This window comes from Amblyomma americanum, chromosome 10 (genome assembly GCF_052857255.1).
Source record: "Amblyomma americanum isolate KBUSLIRL-KWMA chromosome 10, ASM5285725v1, whole genome shotgun sequence".
NCBI classification, from domain to species: domain Eukaryota; kingdom Metazoa; phylum Arthropoda; class Arachnida; order Ixodida; family Ixodidae; genus Amblyomma; species Amblyomma americanum.
The window spans coordinates 27,080,354-27,104,307 of NC_135506.1; the positions used below are offsets into that span (position 1 = coordinate 27,080,354).

Consider the following 23,954-nt stretch of genomic DNA (forward strand, 5'->3'; position numbering starts at 1 on the left):
GCGTGAGAGAGCGTATATTGTTTCGATTGTGGTGTTAGTTGATGAAGACTACGATGTGCAATGCATAGCGTGAGAGTGTGTATATTATTTCGATTGTAGTATTAGTTGATGAAGACGACGATGTGCAATGCACAGCGTGAGAGTGTGTATATTATTTCGATTGTACTATTAGTTGATGAAGATGATGATGTGCAATGCACAGCGTGAGAGTGTGCATATTATTTCGATTGTAGTATTAGTTGATGAAGACGACGATGTGCAATGCACAGCGTGAGAGAGCGTATATTATTTCGATTGTGGTGTTAGTTGATGAAGACTACGATGTGCAATGCACAGCGTGAGAGTGTGTATATTATTTCGATTGTAGTATTAGTTGATGAAGACGACGATGTGCAATGCACAGCGTGAGAGTGTGTATATTATTTCGATTGTAGTATTAGTTGATGAAGATGACGATGTGCAATGCACAGCGTGAGAGAGCGTATATTATTTCGATTGTAGTATTAGTTGATGAGGTCGACGATGTGCAATGCACAGCGTGAGAATGTGCATATTAGTTCGATAGTGGTGTTAGTTGATGAAGATGACGATGTGCAATGCACACCGTGAGAATGTGCATATTAGTTCGATAGTAGTGTTAGTTGATGAAGATGACGATGTGCAATGCACAGCGTGAGAGAGCGTATATTATTTCGATCGTAGTGTTAGTTGATGAAGACGACGATGTGCAATGCACAGCGTGAGAGTGTGTATATTATTTCGATTGTAGTATTAGTTGATGAAGATGACGATGTGCAATGCACAGCGTGAGAGTGTGTATATTATTTCGATTGTAGTATTAGTTGATGAAGACGACGATGTGCAATGCACAGCGTGAGAGAGCGTATATTATTTCGATTGTGGTGTTAGTTGATGAAGACTACGATGTGCAATGCACAGCGTGAGAGTGTGTATATTATTTCGATTGTAGTATTAGTTGATGAAGACGACGATGTGCAGTGCACAGCGTGAGAGTGTGTATATTATTTCGATTGTAGTATTAGTTGATGAAGATGACGATGTGCAATGCACAGCGTGAGAGAGCGTATATTATTTCGATTGTGGTGTTAGTTGATGAAGACTACGATGTGCAATGCACAGCGTGAGAGTGTGTATATTATTTCGATTGTAGTATTAGTTGATGAAGATGACGATGTGCAATGCACAGCGTGAGAGAGTGTATATTATTTCGATTGTAGTATTAGTTGATGAAGACTGCGATCTGCAATGCACAGCGCGAGAGTGTGTTGCAGTTTAACACGAGGCGTGATCAGCTGCGGCTGCAGCATAGGGCTCTCGCGGAGTAGCCAGCGAAGCTGATCTGGGTTCGATACTCAGTCATGGCAATATTAGTTTAATTTATTTATTTATGATTTGGCCAAGGTCGCCTTCAAGGTCAAGCTTCACATAAACTCGGTGAGCACGTTGGACCTCCTGAAGTAGTGGAAATGTTGTTCTGCCTCATGACCTAGTAGCCTGGTAATGTTGCCAGCTGATGGAACCCGCTGGCTACAACGCATCCTCAGAAATTTCAAGCGATTGGCTTGCGTGACTGCTTCTGAATAAATATTTCCTCGCACAGCACTATCACGTAGGATTTCGTGGCCGGTGGTGTACATAAAAAATAAACAGCCTGAAAATGGTGATTCTCGGATTAAGGATAAAATCTCGCTGTTTGTGGAATTAAAGAACTCTGCTCAAACCCCACTGACTTGGTCGATCCGCAGGTTTGGCGACCCCGCCGTGACCAACTTCCTCTTTCGGCAGCCCGGGAGTCCAACCGGCAACGACCTGTTCGCCATCGACATCCAGAGGGGCCGCGACCACGGCATCCAGCCGTACGCAGACTACGTCAAACTCTGCCGGAGCCTCACGCTGGAGACGTTCGCGGACCTCACCCGTTTCCATTTGATGCCCGAAGAGGTTGCCGAGTTGTATTCGAAAGTTTACGAGTAAGTGCGGCAGTGTGGGAAGGGCTGTTTAACACGCGCAAGGGGTCCAGAGGAGGAGTAAAGGGTTTTGGTCGTTCTCTAGATGAACCGCGACATTGACCTATGCTGTTTGGTGCGAGGAAATGTTACCGGTTGCGACATCTGTAATATGCCATACCTGGAACGACCACAGCACTTAAGCATATTCACTCAGGCCTTTATCAGATCACTGGAGCTGCCAGCGATATGAGAGATTTGTAGGCAACGAAACACAGCCAGAATAAGGCATGAGTATACCGTGTTCTCTTCATCATTCGTCACTTTTTATTATAAGGTAAGAGTTATGTAAAATGAGTATTGGGAAAAAAAACAGAGGACTTACTTTTGTTCCGAGATATTTTTCGCCTTCTGATCATTTCTCTGACCCGGGGCTAACTCCGCTTTGTTCATGTCGTCGCACTGATTGTATAAAGTTCTCGTACGCGCTCATTAACTCTCATGCGATTTGTGTCACTTGAAAGCTTTATAAAATTTAATAAACCATCCTCAGTGAGCAAGAACTACCAAGAACTGAACGTTTCACCTCTCGGTCCTTCCTCGTATACTGATTATTGAAATAATTTTTTTCCCCCGCGCACTGTAGCAATGTGGAACTACCTTCATGTCCCTACTCGGGCTTTACCTTTGAATGAATTTTTAGATCCCGTGATATGTAGATGCTTTTACTGCGCATTCCCTCGCGCTTTCACAGTGTTTCGTGTTCCGCTGACTGCTGCCATTTATTTCTGCGTTTTTGTCTCCTTCTGCCGTATCCTCATGAAAAGCTGCAGTACGTATAAATAAATATAATAAAAACTATTCGCTTCTAAGCTTGTTTTGCATACCACCGATTAGCATACAATAAAAAACTGCGAGTATATTTACACGTAATTTTCGTATGAAACAAACACACTTTGGAGCCCAGGAGAAAGCCGGGCAGGCGCTCGCAAGAGAAAGCTGATCCAGAACCTTACGTCGCAGGGACGTCCGTGACATAGACTTCTTTTCTGCGGGTCTGAACGAGCCCCCGGTGACAGGCGCCGCCATGGGAGCGACCTTCGTGTGCTTAGTGGCCGACATGTTCGGGAGGCTCAAGCGTGGAGACCGGTTCTATTACGAGCACGGGGAACAGGCCGGATCTTTCACTCCAGGCAAGCGGCAGTATTGACCTTTGCAGAGAGTTGAATAGTTGCTCGCGGTATGATTTATATTCATTCCTTTCTTACTCGGGTTTAGTGTTCCCTATGCCCTCTCCCATAAGCGCAATATGGTTTCGAATGGCCGCGTTTCCTTCGTATATCATTTGTGCCCATTGTTGTGAGAGATTTCATTGGCTTCCTCAAAATAAAATTACAACTTTGGAACTCAATATTAAGTCGAAAGATACATTTCGCAAGTTATACAATTGGTTTTTGGGGAAAGGAAATGGCGCAGTATCTGTCTCATATATCGTTGGGCACCCGAACCGCGCCGTAAGGAAAGGGATAAAGGAGGGAGTGAAAAAAGAATGGAAGAGGTGCCGTAGTGGAGGGCTCCTGAATAATTTCGACCACCTGGGGATCTTTAACGTGCACTGACATCGCACAGCACACGGGCGCCTTAGCGTTTTTCCTCCACAACCCAACCGCGGCGGCTGCGTTTTTATGGAGGAAAAACGCTAAGGCGCCCGTGTGCTGTGCGATGTCAGTGCACGTTAAACATCCCCAGGTGGTCGAAATTATTCCGGAGCCCTCCACTACGGCACCTCTTGCTTTCTTCTTTCACTCACTCCTTTATCCCTTTCCTTACGGCGCGGTTCGGGTGTCCAACGATATATGAGACAGATACTGCGCCATTTCCTTTCCCCAAAAACCAATTATATAACTTGCGAAATGTACCTTTCGACTTCATATTGAGAAGCCGCGGAGTGATATTGTTGCTGCAATTCCTGAATTATGCAAAACGACGTCGAATGGTAGATTCCTCCTGAGCCTGTCAACATTTTCTACAACATAATTTATTAAATAAACGATGGTGACAATTTTCATGTTCTTTGTCGTCATGCGTAAGAGCCGCTCATTTCCAAAGACAATCAAGACATTATTTTGCACTCAGCTCTTCCCATGTGCCTTGTTGTGCGTAAAGCTACGGGGAACTTATTTAATGGCTCCTATTACCAACTGGAGATGTGTGCTGTTGTGTGCTACGTCCAATAACTGATACTAAGTGTATGCGTGCAGAAATTACAGCTGTTGGCTGATGGAAAAGGGCATAAACATGTGAAACTACGCTTCAAATCAAATGAAATTTGTGTAACACCCATAAATTATGTTAGCGGCACGGAGAAAAACGGAAATGAATTTGACATGCATTCGAAACACTGCTTGTATTTCGGAACAGACACTGCGCATACTTTAGATTTTTTTTTTGATGATGAGTCTCATTGCAACAAACTTAGCAAGTCAAATGTCCCTACTGTAGAAAATTATTGATAAGGACTAATTTCTTTTCAGCCTAATGAGACGAGGCCTACGTTGTTGTCATATTTTAGCCTGCCATTTTTGAGAGGTTGTATAACGTTTCCAGCATAATTTTATACCCCGAGTTTCTATTTATTGCTACATATAGCAAATCAGTTTGCGAGTACGAACCTTTCAATCTAAATGCTATTATTTTTTAGAGTGTGAAATCGTTGGTGTGGTGTTTATGTTGCGTGCTTTAATAATTTTTTCTTGTGTAACGGTTTATAATTCTCTTCACTATGGGACGCCCTGCTCCGACCTTGAGGATGCCACGAAATAAAAGCAGTGTCTCGAATAAGCATGTAAATCCTGTTTTTAGAAACTAAGCAGATGATAATTCGAAGGACAGGATTGGTCCGCTTTGAATTCATTCCTTGCGTCGCGCCTCCTTGTTTACGTAGAACAACTTCAGACCATAAAGGAGATAACCCTTGCCAAGATCATCTGTGAGAACACCGAAGTGAAGACCAAACTTCAGCGAAATGTCTTCAAGCTGCCAGGTTCGGGGTAAGCTGTCATACGGAGATTCATAATATACACTCCGGCGATACTAATACTTTCAGTGGCAACATAAACAACAAGTGGCGTACACGTTTTTTTTTTGTATCCTGAATAGCACTTGTGTCTTTAACCACTATAGCTGTGTTCTCTCACTTTCCTACATAAATGATTGCTTTTCAATTCGCAGGGAGAAAGAAGTGAATTGCGACGACCTTCCAGACATTCGACTGGAGCATTGGGCAGGCAGCAGTGCTGCCAATGAAGCTGACAATGACAGCAGTGAAGCTGACAATGGCAGCAGTGAAGCTGACAATGACAGCAGTGAAACTGACAATGAGCTGTAGCTTTGAACACAAATACATCCCTTTATTCAGGAGTTAGAAACTATTGTCGCACATTTACACATTAAAATATAGGTATGTAGACCTCTGTTCAGATCTTATGTTTCTTCGGTAGCATGCCCACTTAATGGTATAATAAACATCATGTCCAGCAATAGCTGTGAAAAACTCAAGAGCTGCTATATTTGTCCGTATTCAGTGCTTGAACAAACGTGGCAGTTAACTACCGTGTCGTACCCGCTTCACCTGGTACCGATCATCGCTGTCATGGCATCGGGATTGTCCTCATGTCGCGCCTCAGACCCTTTGCCCGTCATAACTCTAACCCCCAACCAGGGTGGTCGCTTTCGTGCGGGAAGGTTGGCAGGAGGGGGGGGGGGAAATTAGCGCAAGCACTGTGCGTGGACCTCATCTTCACTTGTATATTGCCGCGAATATTTGCAGTGTTTGTTCATTTTTCAAATCAGCCGCCACACCACTCTATCGCTTTGTTTGCGACGCAAGATGCAACGAGATTTATCTCGATTGATCGCAGCCAGGCAGAGCTGATTCTACGTTGTTCCGGAATGTTCTAGGAACTTTGCACACTTTATCTCGAAAGTTCGCTATCAGCTTTAAATTGAGCACGGCCGACAGCGGCGGGCATTCTGTTCGACGACCGCTGAGCACGCTTGTCGCTTCGCCGCCGCCGAGTGATTCAGTCCATTTTGGGTGCAAGTCAGCCCAATAAACAGTTTTATTTTAGAAGGTCCTTTCGTCCGTATTCATCGCTACTTTGACGGTCGTCACCACTACGTGACAATATATTCGTGAGAATGTTGGAAGAAAGGAAAGAAACATTATCCTAATACATAAGAAAGGCGACGTACAGGACTAAAATTAACTACAGACCAATAGCTTTCTTCCATGGCTTACAAGATGTGTACTAAGGAAGATTCACGGAACAAATGCGATTTAATGGGATCACAAGAAGAAATAAGTAGGAAGAAATGGGAATGGACAGGGCATGCAATGCGAAGGCAAGGCAGCCGATGGTTGTTAAAGGTAGCAGAGTGGTTTCCAAGAAAGTGCAAGCGTAACACAGAGTGGCAGAAAGACATGAAGGCAGTTGTGATTAGAAAGTTTTCGGATATAAGTGGACCGCAGAAAATGCGTGAGCGCTTTCATGTCTCTTATTCCGCGTGATGTCCACAATTTGCACTGTTTATGCTCACGACGTCGTAAAGGTCGCTCCTCTTGTGTCTTCTGGTGGGCAGCTGGTTCCTCACGGACTCCAAGAGATCCAGATCAACGTCACCGAAGACCACGTCTTCTTCAGCACCCGCCGAAGCAACGACGTTGCCCATTGGGTCCACCAACATGCTGTGACCCCAGGCGACGTACCAGGCTGGTTTATTCGTTGCTGGCGAAGCCGATGCCACGTAGACCTGGTTGTCGAGAGCCCTGCTCCGCTGAGTCAACTCCCAATGAAGCGGACCGGTCGCCATGCTGAAAGCAGCCGGATAGCACAGAAGCTTGCAGCCCTGCTGGGAGTAAATTGACGCCATTTCTGGAAAGCGAATATCGTAGCAGATGCCTAGGCCCACCTTGCAGTAAGGAGTTTCGAAAGCCGTGAGGCCGTTGCCAGCAGTGAACCATTCCGACTCCTTGACCGTCATCTTTCCAGGAATGTCGACGTCAAAGAGATGCAGCTTGCGGTGCTTGGCAAGCATCTTGCCGTCGGGACCGTAGACGAGGCAAGTGTGGTATAGCTTGTCATCTACCCGTTCAGACATTGTGCCGCCGACGAGGTAAACGTTGTTCTCCCTGGCCATGTTTGAAAGGCATTCACTGGTTTCCCCAGGGATTGGCTCGGCGTACTTGTGGAAGTTCTTAATGCCACAGGGAAATCCGAAGAACTCAGGCAAGCAGACGATCTTGGTGCCCCTCGCGGCCGCATTGCTGACGTGGTCTCGGGCTCTGGCCAGGTTTTCGGATTTGCTCGCCCTCACAGCAAGCTGTACGATGGCGAGGCGGAACCTCTTAGACGCCATTCTTTCACAAAGAGAACGCTGCAGCTTCAACGTGTCCCTGATAGGCTCCTAGAAAACGATAAAACCTTTCCCAACTACGTGCGAAGCGAACACTGCAATTTCTCCTATGCCTTCTAGCAAGTGTTACAGCTGCTCGCAAGAAACCGAACGTAGAACAAAAATGGTACATACGAGGTGGCATTGAAACGCTTCAGAAGCTTTTACCGACATCGTGGCTGTTTATATTCAGAGAGGCAGCAGTCACCAGCTGGCGGGGCCTTGAAAATCGGATTTAGCCTCTGTTGAAAATAATGTAAAAACGCATAACACATAACTTCTGGTTGTGTGGCTCGGCATGAATCCAGGGCCTCTCTGTGCAACATTTGCGGGAGATCAAAAATGGGCAATTACTTGCACATGGAGCGAAAAACGCACAAGGCTCTGACGAATGCATGTGTGTGTGTGTGTGTCTGTGTGTGTGTGTATGTGGGTGTTTGTTGGTGCATGTTTGCGTGCGCGAGGAACTCGACGTTGTGCCATATTTGCCCTATATACACAGTTGTCACAGCCAGGAAAAAACAAAAACCCTCGGCAGTTTAGTACATTTTAGCGGCCACGGGATCACGAGGTGGCAAATTGCGCCGCTGTTTCAATATAAACCTCATGTACGGATTCATGGCTGCTTTTGGTGAGAAAAATACAACCTGAGGCGGAGAAAACTGTTTCAGACGCCCCATCCAGTATTATACCAATGCTTTTTCTGTCACCTCCTTGCATCTCATGGGCTTGCTGAATTAGGTGGGCAGTTAGACATGTCGGAGTGGTTGTTGGTAGGGAAGGTCAGCTTTACCTAGAAATAGGGCGAACATATTGTTGTAGACTGTGTAATGTGTAGAATATGATCAGGAACGCTCCAGCATCATTTATCTGTATTTAATGGAGGGAAAGCAAACGGCACCAGAATGACCAACTTGGCAGCCTCTGGATGTAGCGAGTGCATTGAGGTTTGATAATGGTTTGGCACGTGAAGCTTATTCAATATATTGCGTAGTATTTAAGAGTGAGGTTCGGATAGGATAGTGGGAATATCGTTGGTGTGTCTTCGCACCTCTGCAAGTATGGCTGCTCTTTGCTTGTGTCGTCGTTCATGATACTGGCGTAGACTGTGGTATCCATTGCGGAGAGTCGGAGATCCTGGAGCTACTTTAGCGGGCAAAGCACATTCGCGCTCAAATTCACTCACCTGTCCGCCCTGGCCTGGTGCCTATTGAAGTTTTATGTCTAGGTGAGGATGATCTGTTACATTTTCTTAGACGAGTTAAGTACGTGCAGAAGCAGTACTGAACTTGACTACTGAAGTGATACTTGTTCATAAATAATAAGCGTTACGTCTACACTTCGGCATAGAAGTGGTACAACAAGTCGTTCATAAAGAATAAGCGTTACGTCTATATTTCGGCATATAAATGGTACAACAAGTTGTTCATAAAGAATAAGCGTTACGTCTACATTTAGGCGTCAAATAGCATCTGCGAATATCACATAAATAACGAGTCATCGTCACACAGCCCTGACAGTAGTGCTCTGACAGCCGATCAGCCCTCCGAGTAGCTATCTGCTCGTGATAATGAGCCTCCAAATTACACATGTGTTTCTTTCTCTAACATTCGTAGTGTTGTTAACACGAGTGATGATTTGTGTACTGTCATTGACAGCTGCAATGCAGACATTTTGGGCCTCATTGAAGTCTGGCTGAGTTCCAAAATATCGATTGACGAAATACTAAACTCCGAATTTCACTACATACCGATGTGACCGTGGCAACAGAACAGGAGGAGGTGTTCTGATAGCGTTAGCTGATTATCTGCATTCTGCACACGTGCCATTTGTTTCTATTCTAGAAACCGTGTGCGTCTGTATACGCATTAATCATCGAGATAAAAGTTTCTGCGCATGCTATCGCCCTCCAAATGCTCCATTGTCATTTTGTGGCGGCCTTCGTGATGTGCTCAACCGAGGTTTGGTTAGATTTTTTTCTTCGCCAATGTTTTTTACTTGGTGATTTCAAGGCATCAAAAAAAAAAAAGAAATTCGTCCTGTGCATTGCACTCCACTCTGGATTCGTCATCAGACGCAATTGGCTTCATAAATCTGTGTGCATACTTCAACTTTTTTCAGCTGATTACTCAGCCAACTCGTACCACACCTACCTGCGCAAATATTCTTGATATTGCTCTAACTAGATTTCCTGAGCTAGTTGATTCATTGAAATTTCAGCGGGGCCTCAGTGACTGTTCGTTCGTTCATTCAGTTTGAGCTCAAAGGGATTTCAAAAACGTATGCCATCTAATCCCAAATATATTAGAGATTATTCGAAAGCAGTTTTTTCGTCCATATATGCAGAACTCGAAACTTTTTAAGATGAGCACATTCCAAACTTTTCTAACCGTATCTGTGGCAACAAATTTGTGCCTTTTTACAAAAAAGATTCTTCTCGTGCTAGAACGCATAACTTTACGCATCATTTCATGCAAGCATCGTTCCCCACAGTCCACTACCTCCATAAGACGTCTTGTAGGTAAGAAAAAAAAAACGCCTTCATCGCAGAGCCAAATTAAGCGGTTGTTCCTTATCACTGGGATTTATATTGTGCCATAGCTTCTAATTATTGATAAGCACTGAAATACGCCAAGCAAGTTTTTTTCCACATCACGCTTACTGTATTGTTGAATAATGACGCCAAAATTTTTTAAACATCATTGGAGGTCCCAATCATAAGGCGATAACTCTAAGCTATAGCAGCGGCGCAGCCATTTATTCATCACGGTGTCAAGTGGTCAATAACGCCTTCTCTATAGCGTTTAAGTGCGCTAACATTTATAGTGGCCATTCCGCTCATTTATATGTTGTCTGTTTGTCTGAAGCCTGTTTTGTGGCAGGCTGCTCAGCTGCCCAACTGGTGGTGGGCATCTTTCGCAGGTATATATATATATATATATATATATATATATATATATATATATATATATATATATATATATATATATATATATATATATATATATATATATATATATATATATATATATATATATATATATATATATATACCTACCAACCTCGTAAAGGGCTGTTCGGAAAGAGCAACCTGGTTTGCACCCTAACCCAAGCAACGCAAGTCCCACCGATGGCAGCACCTGCATGGAAGAGCAGTGGAGCATCTTAACTTGACCGCTGCACCACAGCGACAGGAATAGTAGGAAGACTCCCAGGAATCTATGAACGGAGAGAATGACCTATTCCGCATATATTGACATTAACCCATTATCGCTATGCGAACAATTGTCATCCGGGAATACTGGATCTGGAACACCAGAACCGAAGGGAAATCCGAACTGCTACCGCACCTAACCCGCATTTGGCCTCCTGACTCAAATTGACCATCATTTTTTTTATAGGGGTCATATTTTTTCCTCCCCTTTTTTCACTCGGTTTTGTTGCCCAAAACGAGACAGCGTGCTGGGGTCCGTTAGGAAAGTGTACAGCGGTTTGCGACGCTGACCAGGCTATGTAGACATCTATTGTCATGACAGACTGGCTGATGGTTGCTTTTTCTGCGGATGCTGGAGAGGTTTTGTGGAGTTGTTTTTGAATCAGTTAATATCGCCTATCGTCGGGCTGCTTAGTGCAGACCAGTCACGGCGAAGTGTCAATAAACCGCAAGCAGAGAAGTAGCTGACCTTTTAAGACGACGACGTAGCGCTCGCGCCATCGCGTGTAGGCTGCCGTTGCCCTCTCCTCTTGCCAGGCTCCACGTATTAAAGTACTCTTTTTCAACAAGTACATGACAATATGCAGGACAGCTTCTTTGAACTCATGAAGCACGGCCGTTGTAGAGGACATCGCCCCCTCAAGGATACAGGATAGTAACTGGCCTCTGGAGGGTATGTAGAAACCACAGGAAGAGTGTTGCTAATGTTCTGTTTGCCCAGTACTCAAAAATTGGACACACCGGTGACTTAGGTCCTGTTGATTAGTGCGGATTGAAGAAAGGGTACCTTTCTTTTGCGAAACGCTAAGACAACCAAAAACCACATCGCAGAGTTGAAAATATTCCAGAAGCATTAATCACTCTATAGACTCTCTTGATGAGTAAGTTCTCAAAAGGCGCGTGTTAATTACAAGTGCACAACAGCACTAAGACAATTGTAAGTTCATAAAGCTTGATTTCTGAGACAAAACGAAGTCAAACAGCGTACTTACATAAAGCTTGGTTTCTGGGGTAAAAAAGATCAGAGACGCTAGCACTTGCCTTCAACGCTAGCATGTACGTAGCGCGAAGTGATCTCTACAATCTGAGCTATCCACGCTCACGAGCTCGTAAAGGTCGCTCCTCCTCTGTCGTGTGACTGGTATCTGGTTCCTAATGGACTCCAAGTAATCCAGGTCGACGTCGCCAACGATGACATCTTCCGGGGCACCCGCCGAAGCGACGACCTTGCCCATTGGGTCCACCAACATGCTGTGACCCCACGTGACGTAACAGGCGCTTTTGTCCGTGGCGGCTGAAGCCGATACGACGTACACCTGATTGTCGACCGCTCTAGTCCGTTGAATCAGCTCCCAGTGAAGTGGGCCCGTCACCATGTTGAAAGCACCGGGGTAGCACAGAAGCTTGCAGCCCAGCTGGGAGTAGAGTGACGCCAATCCTGGAAAGCGTAGGTCGTAGCAAATTCCAAGGCCCACCTTGCAGTAAGGAGTTTCGAAAGCCGTCAGGCTGTTGCCCGCCGCGAAGCATTCCGACTCGCTGATTGTCATTTTCCCGGGAATGTCAATTTCAAAGAGATGCAACTTGCGGTGCTTGGCCAGCATCTTGCCGTCGGGACCATACACAAGACTTGTGTTGTAGAGCTTGTCGTTTACACGTTCGGCCATTGTGCCACCTATGAGGTACACGTTGTTTGCACTGGCCACGTCTGAAAGGTACTCGCTGGTTGCACCAGGGATTGTCTCGGCGTACTTATGGAAGTTCTGGATGGCGCAGGGAAACCCGAAGAATTCAGGTAGGCACACGATATGGGCGCCTTTTGCTGCCGCCTTGCTGACGTGGTCTCGTGCCCTGGCCAGGTTTTCGGATCTGCTCGCCCTCACAGCAAGCTGCACGATGGCGATGCGAAAGCTTGTAGACGCCATTATTTTCCGAAATAAAAAAGCGGGCTTCAATTGAGAACCTCCAAGAAAGCTCTCTAACTGTTTTCAACTATGTGCAAGCGCGCTCCGCAGCTGCTTTTATACCTTCTAGCGGAAACTAAACCTGCTTCTCCTAAGAAACTTACGCCCTCAAAAAAAAAAAACAGAAAAATTGGCGCACACTAGGCGCCGACGAAACATTGAGAAGAGCTTATTGACCCTTGCGGCTCTTCACGTTCAGCCAGGCAGCTCTCTTCGTACGGTTGGCCTTGGGAAACCGGATTTCGCCTCCATTAAGAACATTGTAAAAAACGCACAAGAGAAAAATATTGCGAGCGTTGCTGAGCTTGCAGCTAGGGCGACGTCTTGGTGCACCTACGGTGACGGAAAGTGCAAGAGCTGGAATGTGGCACTGAGGCACACGTGTGCATGTGCGTGCAAGTGGCCGCGGTCTTGCGTCGGCGTTTATTCCAGTGACCTCGGCTGTCTCAATCGACGGGAAAAGCAGGCTTGATTCCGTTATTTCCTCGATCGTGAAACTGTGTCGGCTGAAACAACGTCACATTCACGGAATCAGATGTGCGAGTTTTAAAAAGAGGTTCAAGGTGAACCTCACTTGCTGACGCATGGCCCGAGAATAGAGGGGAACGATAACGGCGCAAAAAAAAAAATTAAACAAGCCAACCGAAAAAAAATATGCTGCGGTTTAACTACTGCTGAGCCTGGCTAGAGAGAGCAAGCTGCAGTGTATCTGGCAACTAGACACGCTTTGGCGTTTGCAACGTTGAGTGCGGTCCGCTCGCTGGATAGGCAGTGCGTCTACCCTGCCACCCTGCATATTGTTAATGGTTGATCGTGCGAGAGGTTGTTCCCCCAATGAACGCTGCGGCTTATTGTTGCAGTGCAGCCCATCTCCCACAACGTTGTCAGCACTAATGCATGCAGCCCACATCTCTGTCTCACCACTGCCACGTACTTCAAAGCGCGATTGAGGTGTCCACTGACCCAAGGAGACAGTTATGCGCCCTTTCTTTCCTCAAAATCATCGGAGTCTAGAACGTTCTCATTGCCAACACCAATGAACACAGTGAACGCCGACGGCCTATATAAACAGAGGCGAGCGCTCGGTTTCGGCGGCGGCGGCTGAGTGACGTCACGGCTGTCAGGCGGCTTCTCCTCGGTTCAATAATAATAATAATTGGTTTTTGGTGGAATGGAAATGGCGCAGTATCTGTCTCATATATCGTTGGACACCTGAACCGCGCCGTAAGGGAAGGGGTAAAGGAGGGAGTGAAATAAGATAGGAACGAATAGGTCCGTAGTGGAGGGCTCCGGAATAATTTCGACCACCTGGGGATCTTTAACGTGCACTGACATCGCACAGCACACGGGCGCCTTAGCGTTTTTCCTCCATAAAAACGCAGCCGCCGCGGTCGGGTTCGAACCCGGGAACTCCGGATCAGTAGTCGAGCGCCCTAACCACTGAGCCACCGCGGCGGGGCAATGGGCAAACTCGCGCACACGGCGAAGCAGCTACGGAGAGGAGCAGCAAAGTTTTCGTTTTAAAAAAAATCAATAACAATGCACCTCCCGTTCCTCTTCCAGCACATCATGGAGGACAGCGGAATATTGTAGCGATAGCTACACTACGCTAGCAGTTCGAGCCTTCAGCGTGGCACCCCTTGAGCTCCGTGGCTGGTCGCGTGGTTGGTCCCGTGGTGCGGAGCAGCTGCGGTGGTGATGATGGAGAGATGGAGAGATGGAGAGTGGTGATGGAGAGATGGAGGGGGGAGTGAATCTACGTCTAGGGACGAAAATGAAGAAGGAACGCCCAGTGAAACGGAGCGGCGAAAGACTGACTTTGCAATTCGACTGAGCGAGTTCCACTCGGCCAGATGTAGCTATCGCGACACTCCAGGTTTAACCGGAGCTAAACCACAGCCATATTTTTTCGGAGCTTTTGTGTTGTTGGGTCGAGTTAGCTTTCCCAAGGAATGTGGTGAATGTTCAGGGCGAGGTGTGTTAAGGCGTCGGATATTAACGGGAACGCTGCTGTAGTACGTGGCTTTACGAAGGGCGCCGCACCAATGGGAGAGGAAAAGACGAACGTGCTGGGATATAATAGTGCTTCCGTGGAGCACAATATAGAGCGATCTCTCCAATGTGGAATTTTGAATCGTGGTGTGTTTTCCCATGTCTCGGATGGAGGATACCTGTAACTTATTTGTACTTTGGTTTATTTATGAGACTGGCGTGGATCGTGGGATTTGGTCTAGGCTAATGACTAAGTTTTTTTCAGCGCATGAGAAAGCATGCGCTGAAAATTACAAATTACTGCCAATGTCCCATTGGCCTGGCATCTATTGAATTGTTTTCTGATGCTGAGAATTAGCTGTTATATCTGGCTGGGCAGGTTGATAATAATAATAATAATAATAATAATAATAATAATAATAATAATAATAATAATAATAATAATAATAATAATAATAATAATAATAATAATAATAATAATAATAATAATAATAATAATAATAATAATAATAATAATAGGTTTTGGGGGAAAGGAAATGGCGCAGTATCTGTCTCATATATCGTTGGACACCTGAACCGCGCCGTAAGGAAAGGGATAAAGGAGGGTGCGAAAGAAGAAAGGAAGAGGTGCCGTAGTGGACGGCTCCGGAATAATTTCGACCACCTGAGGATCTTTAACGTGCACTGACATCGCACAGCACACGGGCGCCTTAGCGTTTTTCCTCAATGTTAGTGTACGTCTCGCCGTAACGAAATTGGCTACCAGCGTCTTGACTACCAATGCACATCAGAGCTTGATTTTGATGTAGGTAAAATGTGGTTTGTGGACAGGACGATGACCTTGCCAATGGCTTGTGTTTCAAACGCCGCGGAAGAGGGTAGACCAAGGTGCGCGAAATGCTAGGAAAGTGAGAAGCAGCTGCCCAATCGCAACTGAAACTTCACTGGACGTCCACAGGACGTCTCAAAAGTCCCTAAGACATCCTCGGGAGTTTCAGTGCTCATTGGGTAAGTACCACAGGGTAAGTACAAGCATTCCCCTTTGCACCCGCCGTATTAGTCGGTTCGCTAATAACCTGTTTTGTCGCGGCTTCTTACGTGATATTTTGCGGTAGATCGTCGCGTGTGCTGCCGCTGGTGATAACTTATTGCATTCCTGCGCTCAAGCGCACAGTGAGGAAAAATTAACGATGTGAAAAGATAAGCGGGGGGGGGGGGGGGGGGGAAGGAGCGCTGCGTTTATTTCTTCAGAATCCGGAAATAAAAATGCAGCTTGCTTGCGATCGGAGGTGGATGCGTCCCGACTGAGACAAGCGATCAGAATAGATGGAAGACACGGAAAGCCAATGTTGACAAACTTCGCTTTTTAATTTTTCAGTATTGACACAGAAACAGCTGGTACCGTAGAACTTGAGTTTTATTAGACTAACGGATGAGCACGCTGCCAAACAGGCGTGAAAGATATCGGCAGAAGTCTACCGGCGTATATTCTAATGTCTGAATATGTGCCAATAGTGCCTCCTTCTCGAATAAATGACATGTATCCGTGCTTACAGCTACATGTGATTGCCAGCTGCCTTGCAAGCAAAGCTGCCTGCCCAAAACTCGACTAGAATGTCTGGAAAGTCGGTGCACTTACTTGCTTCTCCAATCGCATTAAACAAAAATAATTGAAGTGGGAAGGTGAGAGAGAGAGGACGTTTCTAAAGCTATTAAAGACAAATGTGCTGGACTGCCGTCACCAGCGAGTGATTTGTGGCGGACATACTGGGTAAGCCATCTGGATCTGCCATCACGTCTTTGCATTCGATTTCACCGCCGCTTTTTGGTTCCGCTACGGCGCGGGATTCATAGTGGGTAGATGCCTTGTGGAAGGTGAATGTAAAAGGGCTGGTGGTGGGTGGAGGGTAGTGCTAGGTGAGTGGGGCTGGAAGGCGCACTGAAGGGTGAATGCGGGCGGGAGTTGGGTAGGGTGATGGAGCGAGCCTCCTTGCAGCGGATGTTCAGTGGGGTGGAGTGTGTTGCTTGTGAGGGCTGAATTATTGATCCTCCAAGATTACAGACGGACGGACGGACGGACGGATGGGCGAGCGGGCAGGCAGGCAGGCAGCCAGGCAGGCAGGCGCCGGTTGTTTCTCACTGTGACACTGGTACTGCTTGCGCTTTAAAACTTTTTGTATCCAGCCTAAGACCTGCCCTTAACAGATTTTAACGCAAGAGTGTTAATGACCCCGTTCAACGTCGGCGTTGTCGGCATCGTGAGCGGACGATCACGGGCATGGCTCTGGTAGGTGGTCCCCAGAGAGTAACCCGAGCAGCCTAGAAGGCAGGTGGGCCACCTAGATCACGTGACCTTTCATCTTCATCACAACCTGGCCACCGGACAGTGAGAAAACTGCCCACCATGGCGGGTGGCACTTCAGTTAATGATTGACCGCTCGGCAAAAGCAACGTGGGTCGTGCAAGGCCCAGCGCTAGGATCACCTGGCATCGCAGGGCAGTGGCGCATCGCTTAACCGCTGCACCACTGCACCAAGAAGGGTATGAGGACTCCCAGGGATCTATGAATGTAGAGAATGACTTCCTGCATATATGGGAATTTACCCATTACGCTACCGCGTCATACCCTTAAGTATCCCCCCCCTATTTTATTTCTTGTTTCCGCCACCATTCTTGGCCTTTACCTTGCCCAGATACTAGTAAATCCCTGACCTGAAGTCAGTTTGAAAAAAGTATCGAACTGCTACTACTTTTGTCTCTGGACTAGTTTGGGCTTCGAAGTTTTTATTGTCGCCATGTGTGACCGCTGTTAACTTATAAAAAAACCATCAGGACATCAATTCGCACTGGCCGCATGTCATCCGCCTAGTTGTACATAAAGTCCCTGAGTAAAAAGAGCACAAAGTTGTGAAAAAACACGCGAAATGAAATGAAATTTGTCTTACATCGACACATTATGATGACGGTAGAGAGAAAAAAACGAAAAATTCTTTGCTTGAAGGACATGCCAATCACTGCTTGCATCTCAGACCGACTACTGCGCGAGTTAAAATGAATAATCAACGATTATGTGGCAGTTTTTCATGTCTCATAAGATTTAGGCTGATCTTTTACGTCCTAGGCATCATTCTGCTCTTGAAACTAAAAACAGGTGAATCAGAACATTCGATTATAAACTATTTAGCTGTCGCAGACGAATACCATGTGGTGATCGATGTATACTAATTCTTACGCATCTTTACAAAGAAGAAAATGCGCTGTCACAATTTAGGTGCATATGCATCTCGGTACTACTTAAATAAAAGGGGAAACGCCAGGCGTCACCACGCGATGAAGTTGCAGGATTCGGAGAAAAGTGTTAACAATTAAGGCGCGGTTCATCCATATCCATCAATTATGTTTTATTACTCTTGCTTCTGCGAGAAAAACTTAAAAATGGACGCCGACCGAAAAGGATTGTTCCCGACAAGACGAGATTTCATCCAATTGTCGGCTTCATCTTGCTGCTGCCATTAGCCTGACACTTGTAACGATTTTTTTTTTCTGGTAATTTGATGCCTTTGTTAGGTTTCCTGATCAGTTATTGCACTTTGATTTCGTTTTTTACGCAGTTTCTTTGCAGATAGTTATTTGTTATAGTTGTTTCTAAATGTATTTTTTTTGTCACTCATGAGATTGATATTTCTGCTGGGGTTAATTTATGAAGCAATAAGAAGCCAAGAGGCTTACGCGGAAGCACTACAATTACATGCGTAACCACGTATCAGACACTGAAAGCTTAAGCGTTTAAACGAAGTTTAAAAAGGGAAAACAGCAGAACAGGCTGCAGAGAACAAATCGGATACATGTCTTGAACCAAGCTGTGTTTTATTAACCGAAATAAAATGCTGCTTGTCTGACAACTTCCAGCCCTGGATACGATGCAAATTTTGCCGCCACTGTGTCACCTAGGATGGGAGCGGCAACCTTGTAGTGTATTTGTAGCACAGCTAGCAGTATTATCACTGTAACGTGCAAAGGGACTGGAAACTGACGAAACCTCCCAAGTGCGGCAGTGCACAAAATAATGTTCCCAGAGATACATGCTGTGCGAAGCGCATAGAATTCACTACATTGGCTGTGTTGCCGACCGCTCTCGTATGCACTAAAATGAAACCAACTTCCCAGTCTACAGCTGGTAAACCATCAAGGACACATAGATCTAATTAGCACATGTAGCATGTTTTATTCCATCACTCTAATTGTTCAAGGGGCGGACATTAATCCTTCTCATTGGAGAATTGTGCTCGTGACTGAGGGGTGAGGAGACTCTCCGAACGAATCTTTTTTACTTTTTGCGACATGCTACGGCAATGACCACCATGCAGCAAACTGTGGGAAACCGCAGGATGCAGTTACCACGGCCAGGAAAGGGTCTGTACAGAAGCGAGCGTTAAAGAAACCTGTTGATCGCTAGAGGGCAATAACGCTAAGACAATTCTGAACTTGCTAAGCTTGGTTGCTGGGGCTAAATCAAGTAAGATAAAGCGTCAGAGCTTCATGATCATCATCATCACCATCATCACCACCACCACCGCCACCACCACCACCACCACCACCATCATCATCATCATAACCATCATCAGCCTGACTACACAAACTGCAGGCCAAAGGCCTCTCCCATGACTCCACAATTAGCCCTGTCCTTTGACAGCTGCGCCCACCCTACGCTTGCAAACTTCTTAATCTATTCGCCCACCTAACCCTGGGCCGCCCCCTGCTACGCTTACCTTCTCGTAGAATCCACAACGCTACCCTTAAAGATCAGCAGCTATCTTGCCTTCGCATTGCATGCCCTGCCCAGGCCCATTTTTTCCCTTTGATTTCGACTAGGATGTCATCATTAACCCGTGTTTTTTCCCTCACCTACTCTGCCCGCTTCCTGTCTCTTAACGGTCTCTTGGCGCTTGTATGCTTCTTAATCAGCGTGATGTCCACATTGTACACTGTTTACGCTCACGACATCGTAAAGGTCGTTCCTATTCTGTATTGTGATGGGTATCTGGTTCCTCACGGACTCCAGGAGCTCGAGGTCGACGTCCCCGAACACCACATCTTCCTCCGCACCCGCCGAAGCGACGACGTTGCCCATTGGGTCCACCAACATGCTGTGACCCCACGCGACGTACCAGCTTCGTTTATCCATTGCCCGCGAAGCACCGGCCACGTAAACCTGGTTGTCGACGGCCCTACCACGCTGAAGCAACTCCCAGTGAGGCGGACCCGTCACCATACTGAAAGCAGCCGGGTAGCACAGAAACTTGCAGCCTTGCTTGGCATAGAGCTGCGCCATTTGAGCGAAGCGCAGATCGTAGCAGATACCGAGGCCGACCTTGCAGTAAGGTGTGTCGAACGTCGTCAGACTGCTGCCCGCCGTGAAGCAGTCCGACTCCTTGAACGTTATCTTGCCCGGAATGTCGATGTCGAAGAGGTGAAGCTTACGATGCTTGGCGAGCATCTTGCCGTCGGGACCGTAGACGAGGCAAGTGTGGTATAGCTTGTCATCTACCCGTTCAGCCATTGTACCACCGACGAGATAAACGTTGTTATCCCTGGCCGCGTCCGAAAGCCACTCGCTTATTTCGCCAGGGATTGGCTCGGAATATTTAACGATGTTCTGGAAGCCGCCGGGAAAGCCGAATAATGGAGGCAAACACACAATTCTGGCACCCTTCGCAGCCGCCTTGCTTACGTGTTCTCGGGTTCTGGCCAGATTTTCGAATTTGCTCGTCCTCACAGCGAGCTGTACGATGGCAATGCGAAACCTCGTAGACGCCATTCTTTTTAAAACGCCGTAGTTTCTACGTGTCCCTTACAAGCTTGGAGAAAACGCTCACGCCGTTTAGCTAAGTGATATAGAACACCACAACCACTTCTATGCTATGTAGCAAAAACTTGCACAGAAGTAACACTGCTCGGCATGAAACACTGCAGAACATTTCACCGACAATCGTGGCTCCATCATTGTATTCTGCGAAGCAGCAAACGCCAGGTGGCAGCCCTCATAACTAGCATTTCGCCTTTTCTGAGGCAGTGTAAAAACGGATCACAAGCGGCACTGCAAACTCACGTACTTGCAAACTAATTAAAAAAAAACAACGCCACTGAAACTTGTGTGTGTGTGCCGCTAGTAGTTGCCCCAGCTCTTGCGCAGTTCATGAGGTCTTCTCGATCTGGGGGAAAAATAACCTTGATTTCTTTGTAAATTTTAGCAGCCATGGAATCATCAGCAGATGGGAAATTTCGCACAAGTTTCACGGCAAACTTCCTGTGTGGATTTGTAGCTGCGGATAGTGAGAAAAATATAGCGCAGGGGACAGAAAACCGCTCTGCCAGATGTTCAGGCTATTTTTCTACCACCCCTTTTTCTGCACCTCTTCGGCTTGAGATTAGGGAGGACACTAAGATGTTTTAAAATTGTTGATCCATCCATCAATCTGTCCGTCTGCCTGCCTGCCTGCCTGCCTGTCTGCATCTGCCTGCCTGCCTGCCTGCCTGCCTGCCTGTCTGCATCTACCTGCCTGCCTGCCTGTCTGCATCGGTCTGTCTGAATCTGTCTGTCTGAATCTGTCTGTCTGCATCTGTCTGTCTGTCTGTCTGTCTGTCTGTCTGTCTGTCTGTCTGTCTGTCTGTCTGTCTGTCTGTCTGTCTGTCTGTCTGTCTGTCTGTCTGTCTGTCTGTCTGTCTGTCTGTCTGTCTGTCTGTCTGTCTGTCTGTCCGTCCGTCCGTCCGTCCGTCCGTCCGTCCGTCTGTCTGTCTGTCTGTCTGTCTGTCTGTCTGTCTGTCTGTCTGTCTGTCTGTCTGTCTGTCTGTCTGTCTGTCTGTCTGTCTGTCTGTCTGTCTGTCTGTCCGTCCGTCCGTCCGTCCGTCCGTCCGTCCGTCCGTCCGTCCGTCCGTCCGTCCGTCCGTCCGTCCGTCCGTCCGTGCCTGTCATCTAGGTGCTGCTCAAGGCAATGCTGATTCTTTTTTTTTTTGGGGGGGGGGAGGTACCCTCAAGGTCCAATCAAGCCAGTGCTGAGTAGAGGTACTGGCACGTTACACCCTCACCAAAGCTGTCATCACAAGAAACCCCGAAGCTTTGGAGCCGACCTAACGCCTCTTTCGGACAAGATCGGCCTGAACACCATCAGCGGTTGGAAGTCAGATGTTTTGTATTTTCGATCAAGTAGTGATTAGCTCAGTGGTCCATCTTCCTTTTATACTCCCTTTTCACCGAGATGGCTTTGGTGCGCCTCACGCTTTTGCACAGGAAGGCACCACGTTGTCCACCACCAGCGACATTACGTGCTCTGAACTATAGCAGTTAAATGTAAGGAAAGAAGCCGTTGTGAACTAGCCTGTAAGGACAGTCTGTCTAACATATTTGGGCAAAAATTTTTAATATAAAAAAATGTAAGGTACTGGTATTTAAATATCGAAGGTAATGATGCATTCTTCGATATGTAGCAAAATCTTTCTTTTAAATAATTTATATCGCTCGCATCGAGTGGTTAGACTGTCATATAAAAGCAATGGGGAAGGCTTTTCACGATAGCAAGAACGTTAATAACAAAAAAATTCAAGCCTGCCGACGGGAGATCTGCAGGTGTATTGATTGTTATAGTGAAATCTTATAACATGGAAAAAATTGCGCTCATAAACTTTTTCTCGTTGGAAATTATTTTGTCCTGAATTGTTGGGTACGAGACAGGCGGGCAGAGAGGAAGGCAGGCATGCTGATAGATGGACGGACGGACGAACAGAGACAGACAGACACACAGACACACAGACAGACCGACAGATAGAAAGAGAGATGGTAAGACAGACAGACAGACAGACAGACAGACAGACAGACAGACAGACAGACAGACAGACAGACAGACAGACAGACAGACAGACAGACAGACAGACAGACAGACAGACAGACAGACAGACAGACAGACAGACAGACAGACAGACAGACAGACAGACAGACAGACAGACAGACAGACAGACAGACAGACAGACAGACAGACAGACAGACAGACAGACAGACAGACAGACAGACAGACAGACAGACAGACAGACAGACAGACAGACAGACAGACAGACAGACAGACAGACAGACAGACAGACAGACAGACAGACAGGTAGATAGATAGAAAGATAAGATAGATGGTAAGACAGGCAGACAGGCAGACAGACAGATAGATAGATAGACAGACAAACAGACAGATAGATAGATATCATACCATTTCTATTGTAACGGTGATAATGATCAGATATCTATTAATTCCTTGCGTGCTAAATTTTTTTAGAAATAGCTGCAAGTTTTCTTCTTCACCCCTCTAAACTACTCTCTTTCTATTCACCACCATATTCTTCTAATCGCATCATACTTGATTGTCCTTTTACAAACTGAGCCTCCTTTGGCTATTCCTAATGCGAGTGCAACTCGGATCTCTGGTAGCCTGGGGCACTGAGGGATGAAGGGCCTTACACTGGATAAGAATGGGCTCAATTTCTCGTGATAGCTTTAAGGAGGCCATATTCTTATGAAGGTTAAATACAAAAATGCCTGTGCTGTGTTTTGTCATTGGATGTTAATGAATCCTGGCAGGTCTAAATTGATCGGGAGCCCTCCACTACTGTTGCCCACAAAGCCCATCTGTGACTTCAGGGTGTTAAATTCCAGAATTTAAAATATAAATAGGTACTAGGCCATTAGGGTGTGGTAAGGAGATAGAGTGGAGATGCACTGAGGGCCGTTAAAGTAACTCCGGAAGTTTCAAATTCTGTGGAATGGATGCCACAATCCGTGCCAGTGTCACGATTGACGACACGAGAAACCGCCAAACATCCTCCCTGAGGTGGGCAAACGCATCTTCGATATTCGCACTGGCCTCTTCAAGCATCACTATTAAAAAGTACGGAGCATACTGCCTGTGCTAAAACACTAATAAGCCCCCGTGCACGTTTACGTACAGGCTGCCAAGATGTGCTTTCTTGTCCCATCGGCAGCCACCCATCCAATATATGGTATGTGCAGTCTTTGTCAAAGTATATATTAGCCCAAGTGGTCTGCTTCTGAGCCCTGCAGCATGGCTCCTCTTGCATACTGAGCGACCCTAACCTCACGAAGGTGGGAAGAACTTAAGTCCTCAACCTTCCCAAGCTTAGGACTGTCAAATGTGCTAACGAGCCCTGTTACACTGCTTGGAAGCAGACACCTAGGGATGTATATTTTTGACTAAGACTGTATATATGTGATGCTCAAGGGACCCCGCTAATAACCATTACCTTATGCCACCTACCCAAAAACTTGAACTCTATATCTTTGTAATGCTCACTTTGCACATCAACGAAACA

At 46.4% G+C, this 23,954-nt stretch overlaps 1 protein-coding gene and 3 pseudogenes across 2 annotated transcripts in view; 1 reads left to right on the plus strand and 3 right to left on the minus strand.

The window, feature by feature from the left end:
• LOC144106334 (salivary peroxidase/catechol oxidase-like) overlaps window positions 1-5,697 on the plus strand; it is a 39,487-nt gene extending 33,790 nt beyond the window's left edge. The window contains exons 12-15 of one of the 2 annotated variants that reach the window (XM_077639112.1): window positions 1,767-1,991; window positions 2,991-3,160; window positions 4,912-5,017; window positions 5,199-5,697. In XM_077639112.1, coding sequence (XP_077495238.1) covers window positions 1,767-1,991; window positions 2,991-3,160; window positions 4,912-5,017; window positions 5,199-5,355 — 658 coding nt within the window. In that variant the 3' untranslated portion in view covers window positions 5,356-5,697. The remainder of the gene's footprint in view (window positions 1-1,766; window positions 1,992-2,990; window positions 3,161-4,911; window positions 5,018-5,198) is intronic. The other variant, XR_013308975.1, reaches the window with a different exon arrangement.
• Window positions 5,698-6,448: 751 nt separating this feature from the next.
• On the minus strand, window positions 6,449-7,514 carry LOC144106340 (omega-amidase NIT2 pseudogene; annotated as a pseudogene).
• Window positions 7,515-11,279: 3,765 nt separating this feature from the next.
• On the minus strand, window positions 11,280-12,609 carry LOC144106338 (omega-amidase NIT2 pseudogene; annotated as a pseudogene).
• A 6,755-nt stretch (window positions 12,610-19,364) lies between these two features.
• On the minus strand, window positions 19,365-20,632 carry LOC144106339 (omega-amidase NIT2 pseudogene; annotated as a pseudogene).
• Window positions 20,633-23,954: the final 3,322 nt, after the last annotated feature.